The sequence below is a fragment of the Thalassophryne amazonica genome, chromosome 16 (assembly GCF_902500255.1).
Source record: "Thalassophryne amazonica chromosome 16, fThaAma1.1, whole genome shotgun sequence".
In the NCBI taxonomy this organism is placed as follows: Eukaryota; Metazoa; Chordata; class Actinopteri; order Batrachoidiformes; family Batrachoididae; genus Thalassophryne; species Thalassophryne amazonica.
In genome coordinates, this window is record NC_047118.1 from 65353520 (window position 1) to 65368572 (window position 15053).

At 42.8% G+C, this 15053-nt stretch overlaps 1 protein-coding gene across 3 annotated transcripts in view; it reads left to right on the plus strand.

Annotated features, from left to right (window-relative positions):
* Positions 1–15053, plus strand: part of si:ch73-374l24.1 (protein kinase C alpha type) — a 520295-nt gene that overhangs the window by 493515 nt on the left and 11727 nt on the right. For all 3 annotated transcript variants that reach the window (XM_034189672.1, XM_034189673.1, XM_034189671.1), the window contains 3 exons: positions 7670–7732; positions 8460–8598; positions 12526–12606. In XM_034189672.1, coding sequence (XP_034045563.1) covers positions 7670–7732; positions 8460–8598; positions 12526–12606 — 283 coding nt within the window. The remainder of the gene's footprint in view (positions 1–7669; positions 7733–8459; positions 8599–12525; positions 12607–15053) is intronic.

The following is a 15053-nucleotide window of genomic DNA, read 5'->3' on the forward strand; positions in this document are numbered from 1 at the left end:
ACTGCCATGGTTCTGCGCACCCCAGGATGACAGGAGAGCTTGGAACCATGACAGAAGTCCAAAACTGCAGCTCTGGCCTCTGGTGGGACGTACAATTTGTTCCTCGGGCCAGTCCCCGGGTCCGGGTTCCGTGTCAGGGCCTCCCGGACGGTCTTCTCCACGTCCCAGGTGAGGGTGGCCACGACAGTGGACTCTGGGATGATGGTCTCTGTTGGGTCCGACAACTCGGGCTTGGCTTCCTCTTTGTGCACCCGGGACAGGGCATCCGATCATTGGTTCTTGGTCCCGGGGCGGTATGTAATCTGGAAGTCAAAGCGCCCGAAGAACAGTGACCAGCAGGCTTGCCTGGGGTTCAGCCGCTTGGCGGTCCGGATGTACTCCAGGTTCCGATGGTCCATGAAAACCATGAAGGGCACCGTCGCTCCCTCCAACAGGTGTCTCCACTCTTCAAGAGCCTCCTTCACCGCCAGGAGTTCCCGATTGCCGACGTCATAATTCCTCTCAGCCGGGGTCAACCTGCGGGAAAAATAGGCACAAGGTTGGAGAACCTTATCGGACTCCCTGCTCTGGGACAGCACGGCTCCTATCCCTGAGTCAGAGGCATCCACTTCAACTATGAACTGGCGATTAGGATCAGGCTGCACCAGAACTGGTGCAGACGAGAACCGGCGTTTCAACTCCCTAAACGCGGCTTCGCACCGATCCGACCAGGTGAAGGGGACTTTAGTGGAGGTCAGGACAGTCAGGGGGCTTGCTACCTGACTGTAACCCTTAATGAACCTCCTGTAGAAATTTGCAAAACCGAGGAACTGTTGCAGCTTCCTACGGCTTGTTGGTTGGGGCCAATCTCTCACCGCCGCAACCTTGGCCGGATCTGGGGCGACAGAGTTGGAGGAGATGATGAACCCCAGGAAGGACAAAGAGGTGCGGTGAAACTCACACTTCTCGCCCTTCACAAACAGCCGGTTCTCCAACAACCGCTGCAGGACCTGACGTACATGCTGGACATGAGTCTCAGGGTCCAGGGAAAAGATGAGTATGTCATCCAGATATACGAAGATGAATCGGTGCAGGAAGTCCCGCAAGACGTCGTTTACCAATGCTTGGAACGTCGCGGGCGCGTTAGTGAGGCCGAACGGCATGACCAGGTACTCAAAGTGACCTAAGGGGGTGTTAAATGCCGTCTTCCACTCGTTTCCCTTCCGGATCCGAACCAGGTGGTACGCATTCCTAAGATCGAGTTTGGTGAATACTTGGGCTCCATGCAGGGGCGTGAACACCGAATCCAACAGAGGTAATGGGTATCGATTACGAACCGTAATCTCGTTCAGCCCTCTGTAATCGATGCATGGACAGAGTCCGCCGTCCTTCTTGCCCACAAAAAAGAAACCTGCACCCATCGGGGAGGTGGAGTTCTGGATCAACCCGGCAGCTAAGGAGTCCCGGATGTAGGTCTCCATTGATTCGCGTTCCGGACGTGAGAGGTTGTACAGCCTGCTGGACGGGTACTCAGCGCCCGGGATCAAATCGATGGCGCAATTGTACGGTCGGTGCGGGGGAAGAGTGAGTGCCAGATCTTTGCTGAAGACGTCAGCAAGATCATGGTACTCCTCCGGCACCGCCGTCAGATTAGGGGGGACTTTGACCTTCTCATTAGCTGTCACACCGGGTGGAACCAAGGATCCTAAACATTCCCGGTGGCAGGTTTCGCTCCACTGCGTCACAACCCCAGACGGCCAATCAATCCGGGGATTGTGCTTCACCATCCATGGAAACCCTAAAATCACTCGGGAGGTAGAAGGTGTTACATAAAACATGATCTCCTCCCTGTGTCTGGTGTGTGATTAATGGAAGAAGGGTGCCATCTAGTGCCCGTACCTTCAAAGGTGAAGGCAGAGCCACCAGAGGGAGCCCTACTTCCTTTGCCCATCTGCTGTCCAGCAGATTCCCTTCCGACCCCGTGTCTACTAGTGCTGGGGCGTGAAGGGTTAAATCCTCACTTAGGATCGTGACTGGGATTCGTGCAGATTTACGGGGTTTCCCCGTGTGGGTATTGTGACCCACCCTTAGCCCAGTCTCTAAGGACGGGTGCTGCTGTTTTGACCGTTTGGGGCAGTTTCTCTGCATGTGCTCAGTTGAGCTGCAGAGAAAACACTCCCCACGGACCAGCCTCCTCTGTCTCTGATCTGATCGCCTTTTGGCCCTGCTTGTCTCCATAGCAACGGCAGCAGGGGGAGCTGTCGTCACGTGGAGAGCCCTGGCTGTGGAGCGTGGGGAAGAGGGCTCCCTTTCGGACCCGGGAGAAAGAGGGACGGCTTGTGCCTGACCACGCCCTTCGTCGCGCTCCCGTCGGTGTCCTGTTAATCGGTTGTCCAACCGTATAACCAGGTCGATAAGCCCGTCTAAATCCCGTGGCTCGTCCTTCGCCACCAGGTGCTCCTTAAGGACCAGAGACAGTCCGTTTACAAAGGTGGCGCGGAGCGCAACAGCATTCCAGCCGGCTCGCGCTGCCGCGATGCGGAAGTCGACTGCATACTTAGCTGCACTCCGGCACCCCTGTCTTATCGACAGCAGCACGCTTGAAGCGGTCTCGCCTCTATGAGGGTGGTCGAACACTTATCTGAACTCCCTCACAAACCCAGCGTATGACGTTAGAAGCCGTGAATTCTGCTCCCAGAGCGCCGTAGCCCAGGCGCGTGCCTCTCCTCGAAGCAAACTTATAACGTAAGCCACCCGGCTAGTGTCTGACACGTACATGACGGGACGCTGTGAAAAGACGAGCGAGCACTGCATTAAGAAGTCCGCGCACGTCTCGACACAGCCTCCGTACGGCTCCGGAGGGCTTATTTATGCTTCAGGGGACGGTGGGGGGGTTCTTTGAACGACCAGCGGAACGTCTGTTTCAGGCCTCCGGTCAGCAGGGGGAGGTGCTGCAGCAGCGCACTGAGCCTGCGCTTCCACCCGGGTGGTGAGAGCCTCCATCCTCTGATTGAGAATCACATTCCGCTCGGTGACTAAGTCCAACCGAGCAGTGAAAGCGGTTAAGATTTGCTGCAGCTCACCTAACACGCCTCCTGCTGACGCCTGTTCACCTCGCTCTTCCATTGGCTGTTCAAGCGATGGTTGACGCCCCTCGGGATCCATGACGCTGGTCGAGAAATCCTGTTGGGAAGGTGTCGTGACACGGACCCACAACAGGGGGCGTTAATGAACAGACAATGGATAAGCCAAAAGTAACAATTTAATGTTGTGAATCGCACAACAAAATACAGACAATAACAATAATGTGGATTGTCAATTATACACAAGGTGACATGTGGGCAGGCTTGAAGATAGAAAACGTCTGGTGAGAGAAGAGCCGGATCCCACACAGCTTCCACCACCAACGGATCTGAAGAACACCGGAGCCGCCAAGCCCTGCGCCCCAGGTGGCCACTGTCTTCAGCAGTCAGATCCGGTACTGCTGGCAGAAAACAGAAACAGTTAATGGTGGGTGTGTGAATACACACCCAGCAATCATGTAAAGCTTAGTTCCTCCAGGAGGGAAAACCTCCACCTCCAGATACAGAATCACCTGTGCAGCTCCTGTCAGTCACTTCCCTGGAAGGAGTGAGAGGCGAAGACGTCGCGCTCACACTATCCGCCAATCCAGCTTCAGACTGTCACCACAGGAAAACGGCTGCACACAGAACAATGTTCAAACACTCAGAAAATTACAGCAGAGAACGATTACCTGGAACGGTAGCTGATTTCTCGGCAAGGAGGTGGAGTTGCAGTCCGGCTTATATGGTGATGAGTTGAACGAGTGACAGCTGGTGCTGATAAGTGACAGCTGTCACTCCCAGCGGCTCCGACGCCCTCTCGTGCTTGAAGCCCGCACTCCAAGCAGGGCGCCATCTGGTGGTAGTGGGCCAGCAGTACCTCCTCTTCAGCGGCCCACACAACAGGCCTTTTATTGTGGGCAGTCTAAGGCACACCTGTGCACTAATCATGGTGTCTTATCAGCATCTTGATATGGCACACCTGTGAGGTGGGATGGATTATCTCAGCAAAGGAGAAGTGCTCAGTATCACAGATTTAGACTGGTTTGTGAACAATATTTGAGGGAAATGGTGATATTGTGTATGTGGAAAAAGTTTTAGATCTTTGAGTTCATCTCATACAAAATGGGAGCAAAACCAAAAGTGTTGCGTTTATATTTTTGTTGAGTGTATTTCCTTCCTGTTATTTTATTTTATTTTTATGTATCTGTCAACATGTGAAACTACCAAATATTAATGCACCTGAGCCCTGTTTGTTTGTCAGAATTGAAAAACCAAAATAAAATATTGAAAAAAAAAAATACTTGAAGAGGTCATGTTGCCTTATGCTGAAGAGGACATGCCCTTGAAATGGGTGTTTCAACAAGACAGTGACCCCAAGCACACTAGTAAACGAGTTTTGTTGGTTCCAAACCAACAAAATTAATGCCTCGCAGATGTGAAGAAATGATGAAAAACTGTGGTTATACAACTAAATACTAGTTTAGTGATTCACAGGATTGCTAAAAGAGCAGTTTGAACATAATAGTTTTGAGTTTGTAGCGTCAACAGCAGATGCTAATATTCTTGTGAACACCCCCTTTTCTACTTTTTTTACTAATAGCCCAATTTCATAGCCTTAAGAGTGTGCATATCATGAATGCTTGGTCTTGTTGGATTTGTGAGAATCTACTGAATCTACTGGTACCTTCTTTCCCATGTAACAATAAGAAATATACTCAAAACCTGGATTAATCTTTTTAGTCACATAGCACTACTATTATTCTGAACACTACTGTAGGTTTGTTGCCTCACAGCGAGAAGGTCATGGGATCGATTCCCACCTGTGGCCTTTCTGTGTGGAGTTTGCATGTTCTCCCCATGTTTCCATGGGTTCTCTCCAGGTGCTCAGGCATCCTCTCACATCCAAAGACACGTAGGTTAGGTGGATTGGAAGCCTCTCTCTGTCTCCCTCTCTCTCTCTCTCTCTCTCTCTCTCTCTCTCTCTCTCTCTCTCTCTCTCTCTCTCTCTATATATATATATATATATATATATATATATATATACGAGGTCTATTAGAAAAGAAACCAACCTTTTTATTTTTTTCAAAAACTATATGGATTTGAATCACGTGTGATTGCGTCAGACAAGCTTGAACCCTCGTGCGCATGCGTGAGTTTTGTCACGCCTGTCGGTTGTGTCATTCGCCTGTGGGCAGGCTTTGAGTGAGCACTGGTCCGCCCCCCCTCGTCGGAATTCCTTTGTCTGACTTCTTCCTGAGAGACTGGCGCTTTGCTTGATCAAAATTTTTTCAGAAGCTGTAAGGCACATCCAAGTGGACACCATTCGAGAAATTCAGACGGTTTTCGGTGAAAATTTTAAGGGCTGATGAGAGATTATGGAGTGTTACTGTCGGTTTAAGGACTGCCCACGGAGCCGGACATCTTTCATTGCAAAATCTCCTTTAACAGTGGAATGTCCGGATAAACTGCTGATCCCGATCTCTTCTGAAACTTCTCTGTTCTCTCACGACGTCCTGGGTCAACAGAGGCTTAAATTTGGAAGTTTTCAGCTCGAAACAGGCTGACGACGGCGGCTCGGGGCATGGCGTGCCGTCCGGCTCCGTGGGCAGTCCTTAAAGCGACAGTAACACTCCATAATCTCTCATCAGCCCTTAAAATTTTCCACAAAAATTCAAACTTGTCTGACGCAGTCACACGTGATTCAAATCCATATAGTTTTTGAAAAAATAAAAAGGTCGGTTTCTTTTCTAATAGACCTCATATACGAGGGCTGTCAATAAAGTATAGGTCCTTTTTATTTTTTTCAAAAACTATATGGATTTCATTCATATGTTTTTACGTCAGACATGCTTGAACCCTCGTGCGCATGCGTGAGTTTTTCCACTCCTGTCGGTGACGTCATTCATCTGTGGGAGGAGTCGTCCAGCCCCCTCGTCGGAATTCCTTTGTCTGAGAAGTTGCTGAGAGACTGGCGCTTTGTTTGATCAAAATTTTTTCTAAACCTGTGAGACACATCGAAGTGGACACGGTTCGAAAAATTAAGCTGGTTTTCAGTGAAAATTTTAACGGCTGATGAGAGATTTTGAGGTGATACTGTCACTTGAAGGACTTCCCACGGTGCGAGACGTCGCACAGCACTCTCAGGCGCCGTCGTCAGCCTGTTTCAAGCTGAAAACCTCCACATTTCAGGCTCTATTGATCCAGGACGTCGTGAGAGAACAGAGAAGTTTCAGAAGAAGTCAGTTTCAGCATTTTATCCGGATATTCCACTGTTAAAGGAGATTTTTTTTAATGAAAGACGTGCGGACGGATTGCAGCGTCGGCTCGCAGCCGCCGCGACGCTCCGCCACAGGAAAAACACCTCTGTTGGAAGCCTTAAGGACAAGTTGGAACATGTCTAGCTGTTAAACAATTTCTCATATACTCACTCCACTGAAAGCCATCAAAAGCCGCCTGGATTTTACAAATGGTTATCAACATGGAGGTGTTTTTCCTGTGCCGCCGCACCACGCCGGCTGCGTCCCGTCTTTCATTAAAAAAATCTCCTTTAACAGTGGAATATCCGGATAAAATGCTGAAACCGACTTCTTCTGAAACTTCTCTGTTCTCTCACGACGTCCTGGATCAATAGAGCCTGAAATGTGAAGGTTTTCAGCTTGAAACAGGCTGATGACGGTGCCTGGGACCGCTGCATGACGTCCCGCACCGTGGGAAGTCCTTAAAGCGACAGTATCACCTCAAAATCTCTCATCAGCCGTTAAAATCTTCACCGAAAACCAGCTTAATTTTTCGAACCGTGTCCACTTCGATGTGCCTCACAGGTTTAGAAAAAAGTTTGATCAAACAAAACGCCAGTCTCTCAGCAACTTCTCAGACAAAGGAATTCCGACGAGGAGCTGGACGACTCCTCCCACAAGGAGTGCTCACAGGCGAATGATGTCACCGACAGGTGTGGAAAAACTCACGCATGCACACGAGGGTTCAAGCATGTCTGACGTAAAAACATATGAATGAAATCCATATAGTTTTTGAAAAAAATAAAAAGGACCTATACTTTATTGACAGCCCTCGTATTGCTCACTGCTGGTTTACTGGCTACTACTGTTCCCTCCTTCCCTTCCCCTGTCTTCCTGTTACTCCTCCTCCACCCTGAGTGAGGAGTTGTACAGTCCGATGGCCTGATGGAAGGAGCAATCTGTGGCTGTGGTACAGATTGTGTCCAACGAGTGGTTACTTAACGACACTAAGTATCACTCGCATTGTGAGGGATCATCAGCTTCGACATTTTGGCCAGGTAGTGCGTTTCTCTATGTATGATCCAGCAACCAGGTGCCTCTGTATTGAGGACCCCAGTGACTGGAGAAAGCCAAGGACACACCGACGCTTCACCTGGCTGCTGGTGAGAGATAGTTATTTTAGAGATGTGGAGATGGGCTGGTTGTCTGAATGGGTGCTTACCATCCAGGAGCCAAGGTGGTTCTGTGGTGTTGTGGATGCAGTAAAATCTGACGGCAGTGCATGCTCCCAGAATTGACTTGACTTGAGAAAAATGGCTTTGCATAATATAAATACCAGATTTTGTTAGTTTTATAATAAAGTACCCCTCTTTTTTTTGCATTTTGCAGGTTTTATGCTGCAGAGATCGCTGTGGGTCTGTTTTTCTTGCACCGAAAAGGCATAATCTACAGGTGGGTTCCTCAGACGGAAACCGATCGTAACGTGATGCCACATTTGGTAAACATGGAGACAAGATATTAAATGGCATTTTTCTGTGCCAATGCAGAAATTCAGTGTTAGGTAATGAAGAGATAACGTCCAGACTGCAGTGCTGCTCAATAAAGTCGTGAAACAGAAAGGATCAGAAAGGTTTTTATGAAAAGGAAGAGAAGGTCCAGGGAGAAAGGAGGAGATTAAAACATGGATGAGCGTGTTTAACCTTTCTCACTGCTGCTCAGTCTGTGTTCAACCTACAGAGCCTGCACACTCGCAGGAAGTGATATTAAATCCATACTAATCACGCTGATGCAAAAGCAAAAAGAGAAAGAAGAGGGAAAAAATATTTGAAAGAGGCTAAGGTCACCCTGTTCCTTCCCAGCGGAGCACTTACATCCACTCATCACGTCACCGCAGCCTCGTGAGCGGCTGAATGCAGCGAGGAAAAACAAAACTATAGAAGAAGGAAAAAAAACGTGACGCGCAGGCTGAATTCTAAAGAGCTCAGAGGAAGTAGGATGAGGGAATAATGATGATTTGCTGTTCAGCAGATGATGTGTGCTACGGAGAGATAAACGACTCTGAGACATGGCAGCTGGTCTTTCTGTTCTCTTTGAGTCTGATTCAAACACCACACTAGTCAAAGTGTCCCCAAAACGCAGATAAACACATGCTGACAAATACAAAAATACTCTACTGCAGAGACCTCAAACTCGACAACGTCATGCTGGACTCAGAGGGCCACATCAAAATTGCTGACTTTGGCATGTGTAAAGAGAACATCTATGAAGGCATGACAACACGGACCTTCTGCGGTACGCCAGACTACATCGCACCCGAGGTGAGACGTCTCTGATGTGGAAATAACTAAATCCTGCAGTACTGTATTTCCTATGGCATCTTTACAGTGGCTTGCAAAAGTATTCAGCCCCTTGGTATTTCACACATTTTTATTTGTTTATGGCATTTCAAATATAAAAAGTAAATCAGGCTTCTCAATCTAAAAATTTCTAAAATTATCTTCCTTAGACTCAAACTGGAAGTAAATCTCTACAACTTGATATAAATTAATTAAAAATAGAAAAGCTAAGATGATGGGTTAAATAAGTAATCAGCCCCTTTGGTATAATACCTGTAAATAATCAGTTTAATTGCCAGTTTTCTTCAGACAAATCAAGGGATGGATACATGAACATTTCCAAGTCACTGAATATGTCTTGGACTTTATTACATCAATTACGAAGAAATATAAACAGTCTGGCACTCTATGTTAAATCTGTGTGGAGTAGATAGTTCTCAAAAACTGAATGACTGTGCAAGAAGGAGAAGAGTGAGGAAAGCCACCAAGACACCCAGACAACCCAGAAGAGATTACAGGCTTCTGTGGCTGTGATTGGAGAAATTGTGCAAAGTGCATGTTTTGCATTTTGTATCCCCAGTTATACAGCTTCATGATGAAGTGGTACAGAGGAGGATTTTCTTTCACCAAAACATTAAATCTAGGCTTTAATCTCAGATGTACCTTCTGGCGAATTGTAGCTGAACTTGAAGGTCTTCTTTTTAATAAAACCCTCGTCTATACCACAACAGATCAGACAATTTGACATTCGACACCAGTGACTGTGACCTTCACCCAAATGACTGACATCTAACTGACTTTGGCAGGGAAATTCTGTAATCCAGTTTTACCACATTTGGTCCAAATTGGGTTGAAAATCAAATTCCATGATTTCAGCCCTTTTTTTTTAACTTTTTTTTACTTTTTTTTAATGGCAGTTTCTGGTTCAACCTTCACTGACAAACTAAGACTGGCAGAGCTCAACAAAAGGACCTGGGTGGATTTGGTCAACTAGCAGACAAGCAGATGTGACCTTGACCCCAGTGACTGAGCTTTGGCAAATTTGACCTCAGTTGAGCAATTCTAGAACTGACCTAAAAATGTGTGCCATGTTTGATGGACATCAAAGAGAAAAATCATAATTTTGAGCTTTGAACCCAGTGACGTTGACCTTTGCTTAAACAAACCTGTTAATGGCAAATCTGTTGTCACCCGACATGCACAGCATGTTCGTTATAACTTGGATGAAATGCAAGAAGAAGAAATGCACAAGCGCACACACTTGTACGATTAAGAGAAACATCTCACTGGGCTGTGACTGTTGACGAGTATACTTGCAAACACACATTAGACACCAAACATGAATTAGTGGCAGATTTTTACTAATAGCCCAATTTCATAGCCTTAAGAGTGTGCATATCATGAATGAAAAAATAGGTACAACAAAAAAACTGATATAAACTTTAAAAGAGATAAGTCAGTAAAAGCCTTAGAGGCATTAAAATATGACCTTAAAAATCAAAACTGGGAAGAAGTTTATGTCAGTGATGTTAATGTAGCATATAACTCATTTATGAAAATATTGATGAAATCATACAATAAAAATTGTAAATTAATTGAAATTAGTAAGAAAAGAGTAAATAAACCATGGCTGGCAAAGGGAATAAAAAATGCTTGTGCAAAGAAAAACTATTTATACAGGTGCTTTTTAAAATTGCAAACAAAGGAATCAGAACATAAATACAAAAAATATAAAAATAAACTATTAACAATAATTAGGAAACAAAAAAAAGATTATTACAGTGAAAAACTAAATAAGAGTAAAGATAATATGAGGGTAACATGGGGAATTATAAAAATTGTGATTGATAGTGATGGAACGAAAGAAACTATTCCAAATTACTTTGTTAAGGAAAATAAAGAGATATATGATATAAAAGAAGTTGCAAATGGGTTTAATGATTATTTTTCAAATGTAGGGTCAAGTCTGGTGGGAAATAAACCAATAATAGAAGATAAATTATGTACATTGGTAAATACGGTCAATAGTATTTTCCTGGACAATGTGGAAAAAGATGAAATAAGAAATATTGTAAAAAACTGTGTAAGCAAAAGATCAACTGACCATGAAGATTAGACATGATGACTGTAAAAAGTATAATAGAAATTGTTATTGAACCATTTACTTATATTTGTAATCTGTCTCTGTCAACTGGGGTTTTTCCAGATGAAATGAAAATTGCTAAGGTAGTCCCATTATATAAAAATGGAGACAAACATAATTTTTCTAATTACAGGCCAGTATCATTGCTTCCACAGTTTTCTAAAATTATGGAAAAAGTTTTTGTAACAAGATTGGATAAATTTATTGAGAAACATCATATTTTAAATAATGCTCAGTATGGATTCAGAACAAAACATTCGACAGCTATGGCAATTATGGAACTAATAGAGAAAATATCAACAACAATAGATAATAAGGATTATTTTGTAAGTATTTTTATTGACCTGAAAAAGGCTTTTGATGTTATAGACCACTCAAGATTGCTCCACAAGTTACAACAATATGGAATAAGAGGTGTTGCACATCAGTGGGTAAAAAGCTACTTAGAAAATAGAAAACAGTTTGTTCAGATAAATAATACCAAATCAGAATTGTGTAACATTATTTATGGAGTACCACAAGGATCGGTACTTGGACCCAAACTGTTTATTTTGTATATCAATGATTTTGTGAATGTATCCAATGTGCTTGGCAGCATTTTATTTGCTGATGATACAACGCTGTTTTACTCTGGATCAGATATACAGGAAGTAGCACAAGTGATAAATACAGAGTTGGAAAAAGTTAAACATTGGTTTGATATAAACAGATTGTCACTAAATATTAATAAGACAAATTTCATATTGTTTAATGATAGAGCGAAAAAAAAATAATGTGTCATTACAAATAGATGGAATGGATATACAAAGGGTAAAAGAAATGAAATTTTTAGGAGTCATGATTGATGAAGATCTTACATGGAAGTCACATAAATTACATAAAAGGAAAAATAGCGAAAGCCATTGCTGTTTTGCATAAAGTAAAATATTCATTAAATAGTTATGGTTTATTAACATTGTACAATTCATTGATTGTCCCATATTTAACTTACTGTGTAGAAATCTGGGGATCAACATATACAACCTATATACAACCTTTATTTATTTTGCAGAAAAGAGCTTTAAAAGTGATTAGTAACAGTGGTTTTAGAGATCCATCTAATCCATTGTTTATTAAGTATAGGGTACTTGAATTTCATGATTTAGTCGATTTGAAAATATTACAAACGATGTACCAAGTTAATAAAAATACTTTACCAACAAACATTCAAAATATGTTTGAAAAAAGAGTAAGTAGTTATAAATTGAAAGGAATAGAAGTCTTTAAAAAACCAAGATTTAGAACCAAAGTAAAGGAAAGGAGTATTGCAGTAAATGGTGTCAAATTATGGAACAATCTTAATAAAGAAATTAAAGAATTAAGGTCGCTTAAATTATTTAAAAAACATATTAAATTAGATGTATTAAGTAAGTATGAAACTATGAAGTAAGTCAATGGGCTGCAAGAAAGTCAAAAAAAAAAAAAAAAGTAAACTGTTAATAATGTTTGGAGTGTCTTAAGTTTAAATGTAACCTGTCAGTGATGTAATCTATTAATTAATGGTCAGAATTATGAAATGGGTCAGTGGTATGTGACAAGTTAAAGAAATGCAATCTGTAAAAAATGCATTTGTATGTTGCACTGCAGTGTGTATGTCCATAAACAAAGAATTAAAATGAATGAATGAGACTTTGGTGACAGTGTAGGCTGCCGAGAATAGCAGTAATTAGGCTATTCTTCCTTCAGACATTGAAGTGATTATTAACCTCTTTTTTATTACCTGTCAGATCATAGCATACCACCCCTATGGAAAATCAGTGGACTGGTGGGCTTATGGAGTTCTTCTATATGAGATGCTGGCAGGACAGGTAAGTTTTTTTTTTTAACTCCAGAACATATAAAACTCTGTGTATGAACATGAATGAGTTAAAGATGGAATAATGTGATGTAAATAATTAATTCAGGACTGCAGTATTAAGAGTGAGTCCATACATTAGGACAACCCAAAAGATCTTTCCAGAGATGTTCAATCGGTTTCAGGTCTGGGCTCTGGCTGGGCCACTCAAGGACATTCACAGAGTTGTCCTGAAGCCACTCCTTTGATATCTTGGCTGTGTGCTTAGGGTCATTGTCCTGCTGAAGGATGAACCATCGCCCCAGTCTGAGGTCAAGAGCGCACTGGAGCAGGTTTTCATCCAGGATGTCTCTATACATTGCGGTATTCATCTTTCCCTCAATCCTGACAACCTCCTGCTTCTGAAAAATATCCCCACAGCATGATGCTGCCACCACCTTGCTTCACTTTAGGCAGGGTTGGGTAGGATTACTTTGAACTGTAATCCAAAAGTAATCCAAATGTATGTACATACATACATGTAATCCACATGTTTTCTTTCAAAGTAATCCTACCCAACCCTGACTGTAAGCAGTGGTGGGCACAGTTCCGATAATCCGATAACCAACAATTATCGAAGATAATGTTTTCATTATCGGATTATCTTTTCAGATAACTTTGAAAACCATTATCAGACTAATTATCTTCCAATAAATTTTTGTCTGATTTTTAGACTGTTAACGTGGTAAACAAAGCTGAACAGGTACACACACTTAAAAAATTTAAAATCAGTTGAGCACCTACCTGTTAAATGTTTTGCTGCAGATGTGTAGTTCTACTCTCTGCAAACAGAAGAGAGCTACAGTAGTGTTCAGAATAATAGTAGTGCTATGTGACTAAAAAGATTAATCCAGGTTTTGAGTATATTTCTTATTGTTACATGGGAAACAAGGTACCAGTAGATTCAGTAGATTCTCACAAATCCAACAAGACCAAGCATTCATGATATGCACACTCTTAAGGCTATGAAATTGGGCTATTAGTGAAAAAAAGTAGAAAAGGGGGTGTTCACAATAATAGTAGCATCTGCTGTTGACACTACAAACTCAAAACTATTATGTTCAAACTACTTTTTTAGCAATCCTGTGAATCACTAAACTAGTATTTAGTTGTATAACCACAGTTTTTCATGATTTCTTCACATCTGCGAGGCATTAATTTTGTTGGTTTGGAACCCTGATTTTGCTCGTTTACTAGTGTGCTTGGGGTCATTGTCTTGTTGAAACACCCATTTCAAGGGCATGTTCTCTTCAGTATAAGGCAACAAGACCTCTTCAAGTATTTTGACATATCCAAACTGATCCATGATACCTGGTATGTGATATATAGGCCCAACACCATAGTAGGAGAAACATGCCCATATCATGATGCTTGCACCACCATGCTTCACTGTCTTCACTGTGAACTGTGGCTTGAATTCAGAGTTTGGGGGTCGTCTCACAAACTGTCTGCGGCCCTTGGACCCTAAAAGAACAATTTTACTCTCATCAGTCCACAAAATATTCCTCCATTTCTCTTTAGGCCAGTTGATGTGTTCTTTGGCAAATTGTAAACTCTTCTGCACATGTCTTTTATTTAACAGAGGGACTTTGTGATTCTTGCAAATAAATTAGGTTCACACAGGCGTCTTCTAACTGTCACAGCACTTACAGGTAACTCCAGACTGTCTTTGATCATCCTGGAGCTGATCAATGGGTGAGCCTTTGCCATTCTGGTTATTCTTCTATCCATTTTGATGGTTGTTTTCCGTTTTCTTCCACGCGTCTCTGTTTTTTTTTGTCCATTTTAAAGCATTGGCGATCATTGTAGATGAACAGCCTATAATTTTTTGCACCTGCGTATACGTTTTCCCCTCTCCAATCAACTTTTTAATCAAACTACACTGTTCTCCTGAACAGTGTCTTGAACATCCCATTTCCCTCAGGCTTTCAAAGAGAAAAGCATGTTCAACAGGTGCTGGCTTCATCCTTAAATAGGGGACACCTGATTCACACCTGTTTGTTCCACAAAATTGACGAACTCACTGACTGAATGCCACACTACTATTATTGTGAACACCCCTTTTCTACTTTTTTTTTTTACTAATAGCCCAATTTCATAGCCTTAAGAGTGTGCATATCATGAATGCTTGGTCTTGTTGGATTTGTGAGAATCTACTGAATCTACTGGTACCTTGTTTCCCATGTAACAATAAGAAATATACTCAAAACCTGGATTAATCTTTTTAGTCACATAGCACTACTATTATTCTGAACACTACTGTATTTCTAGAAGAAACCACTCTATCCTTTGCAGGCAAAGGAGAACTGGTCACCAAAAAAAAAAAAAAACCTCATTTCTTTTAACCCCATACTGATACACGGGTAATATCACCAAAGTCACCCAGAGGCATACATTTTTAACTTATGGTTTAAATTTTAA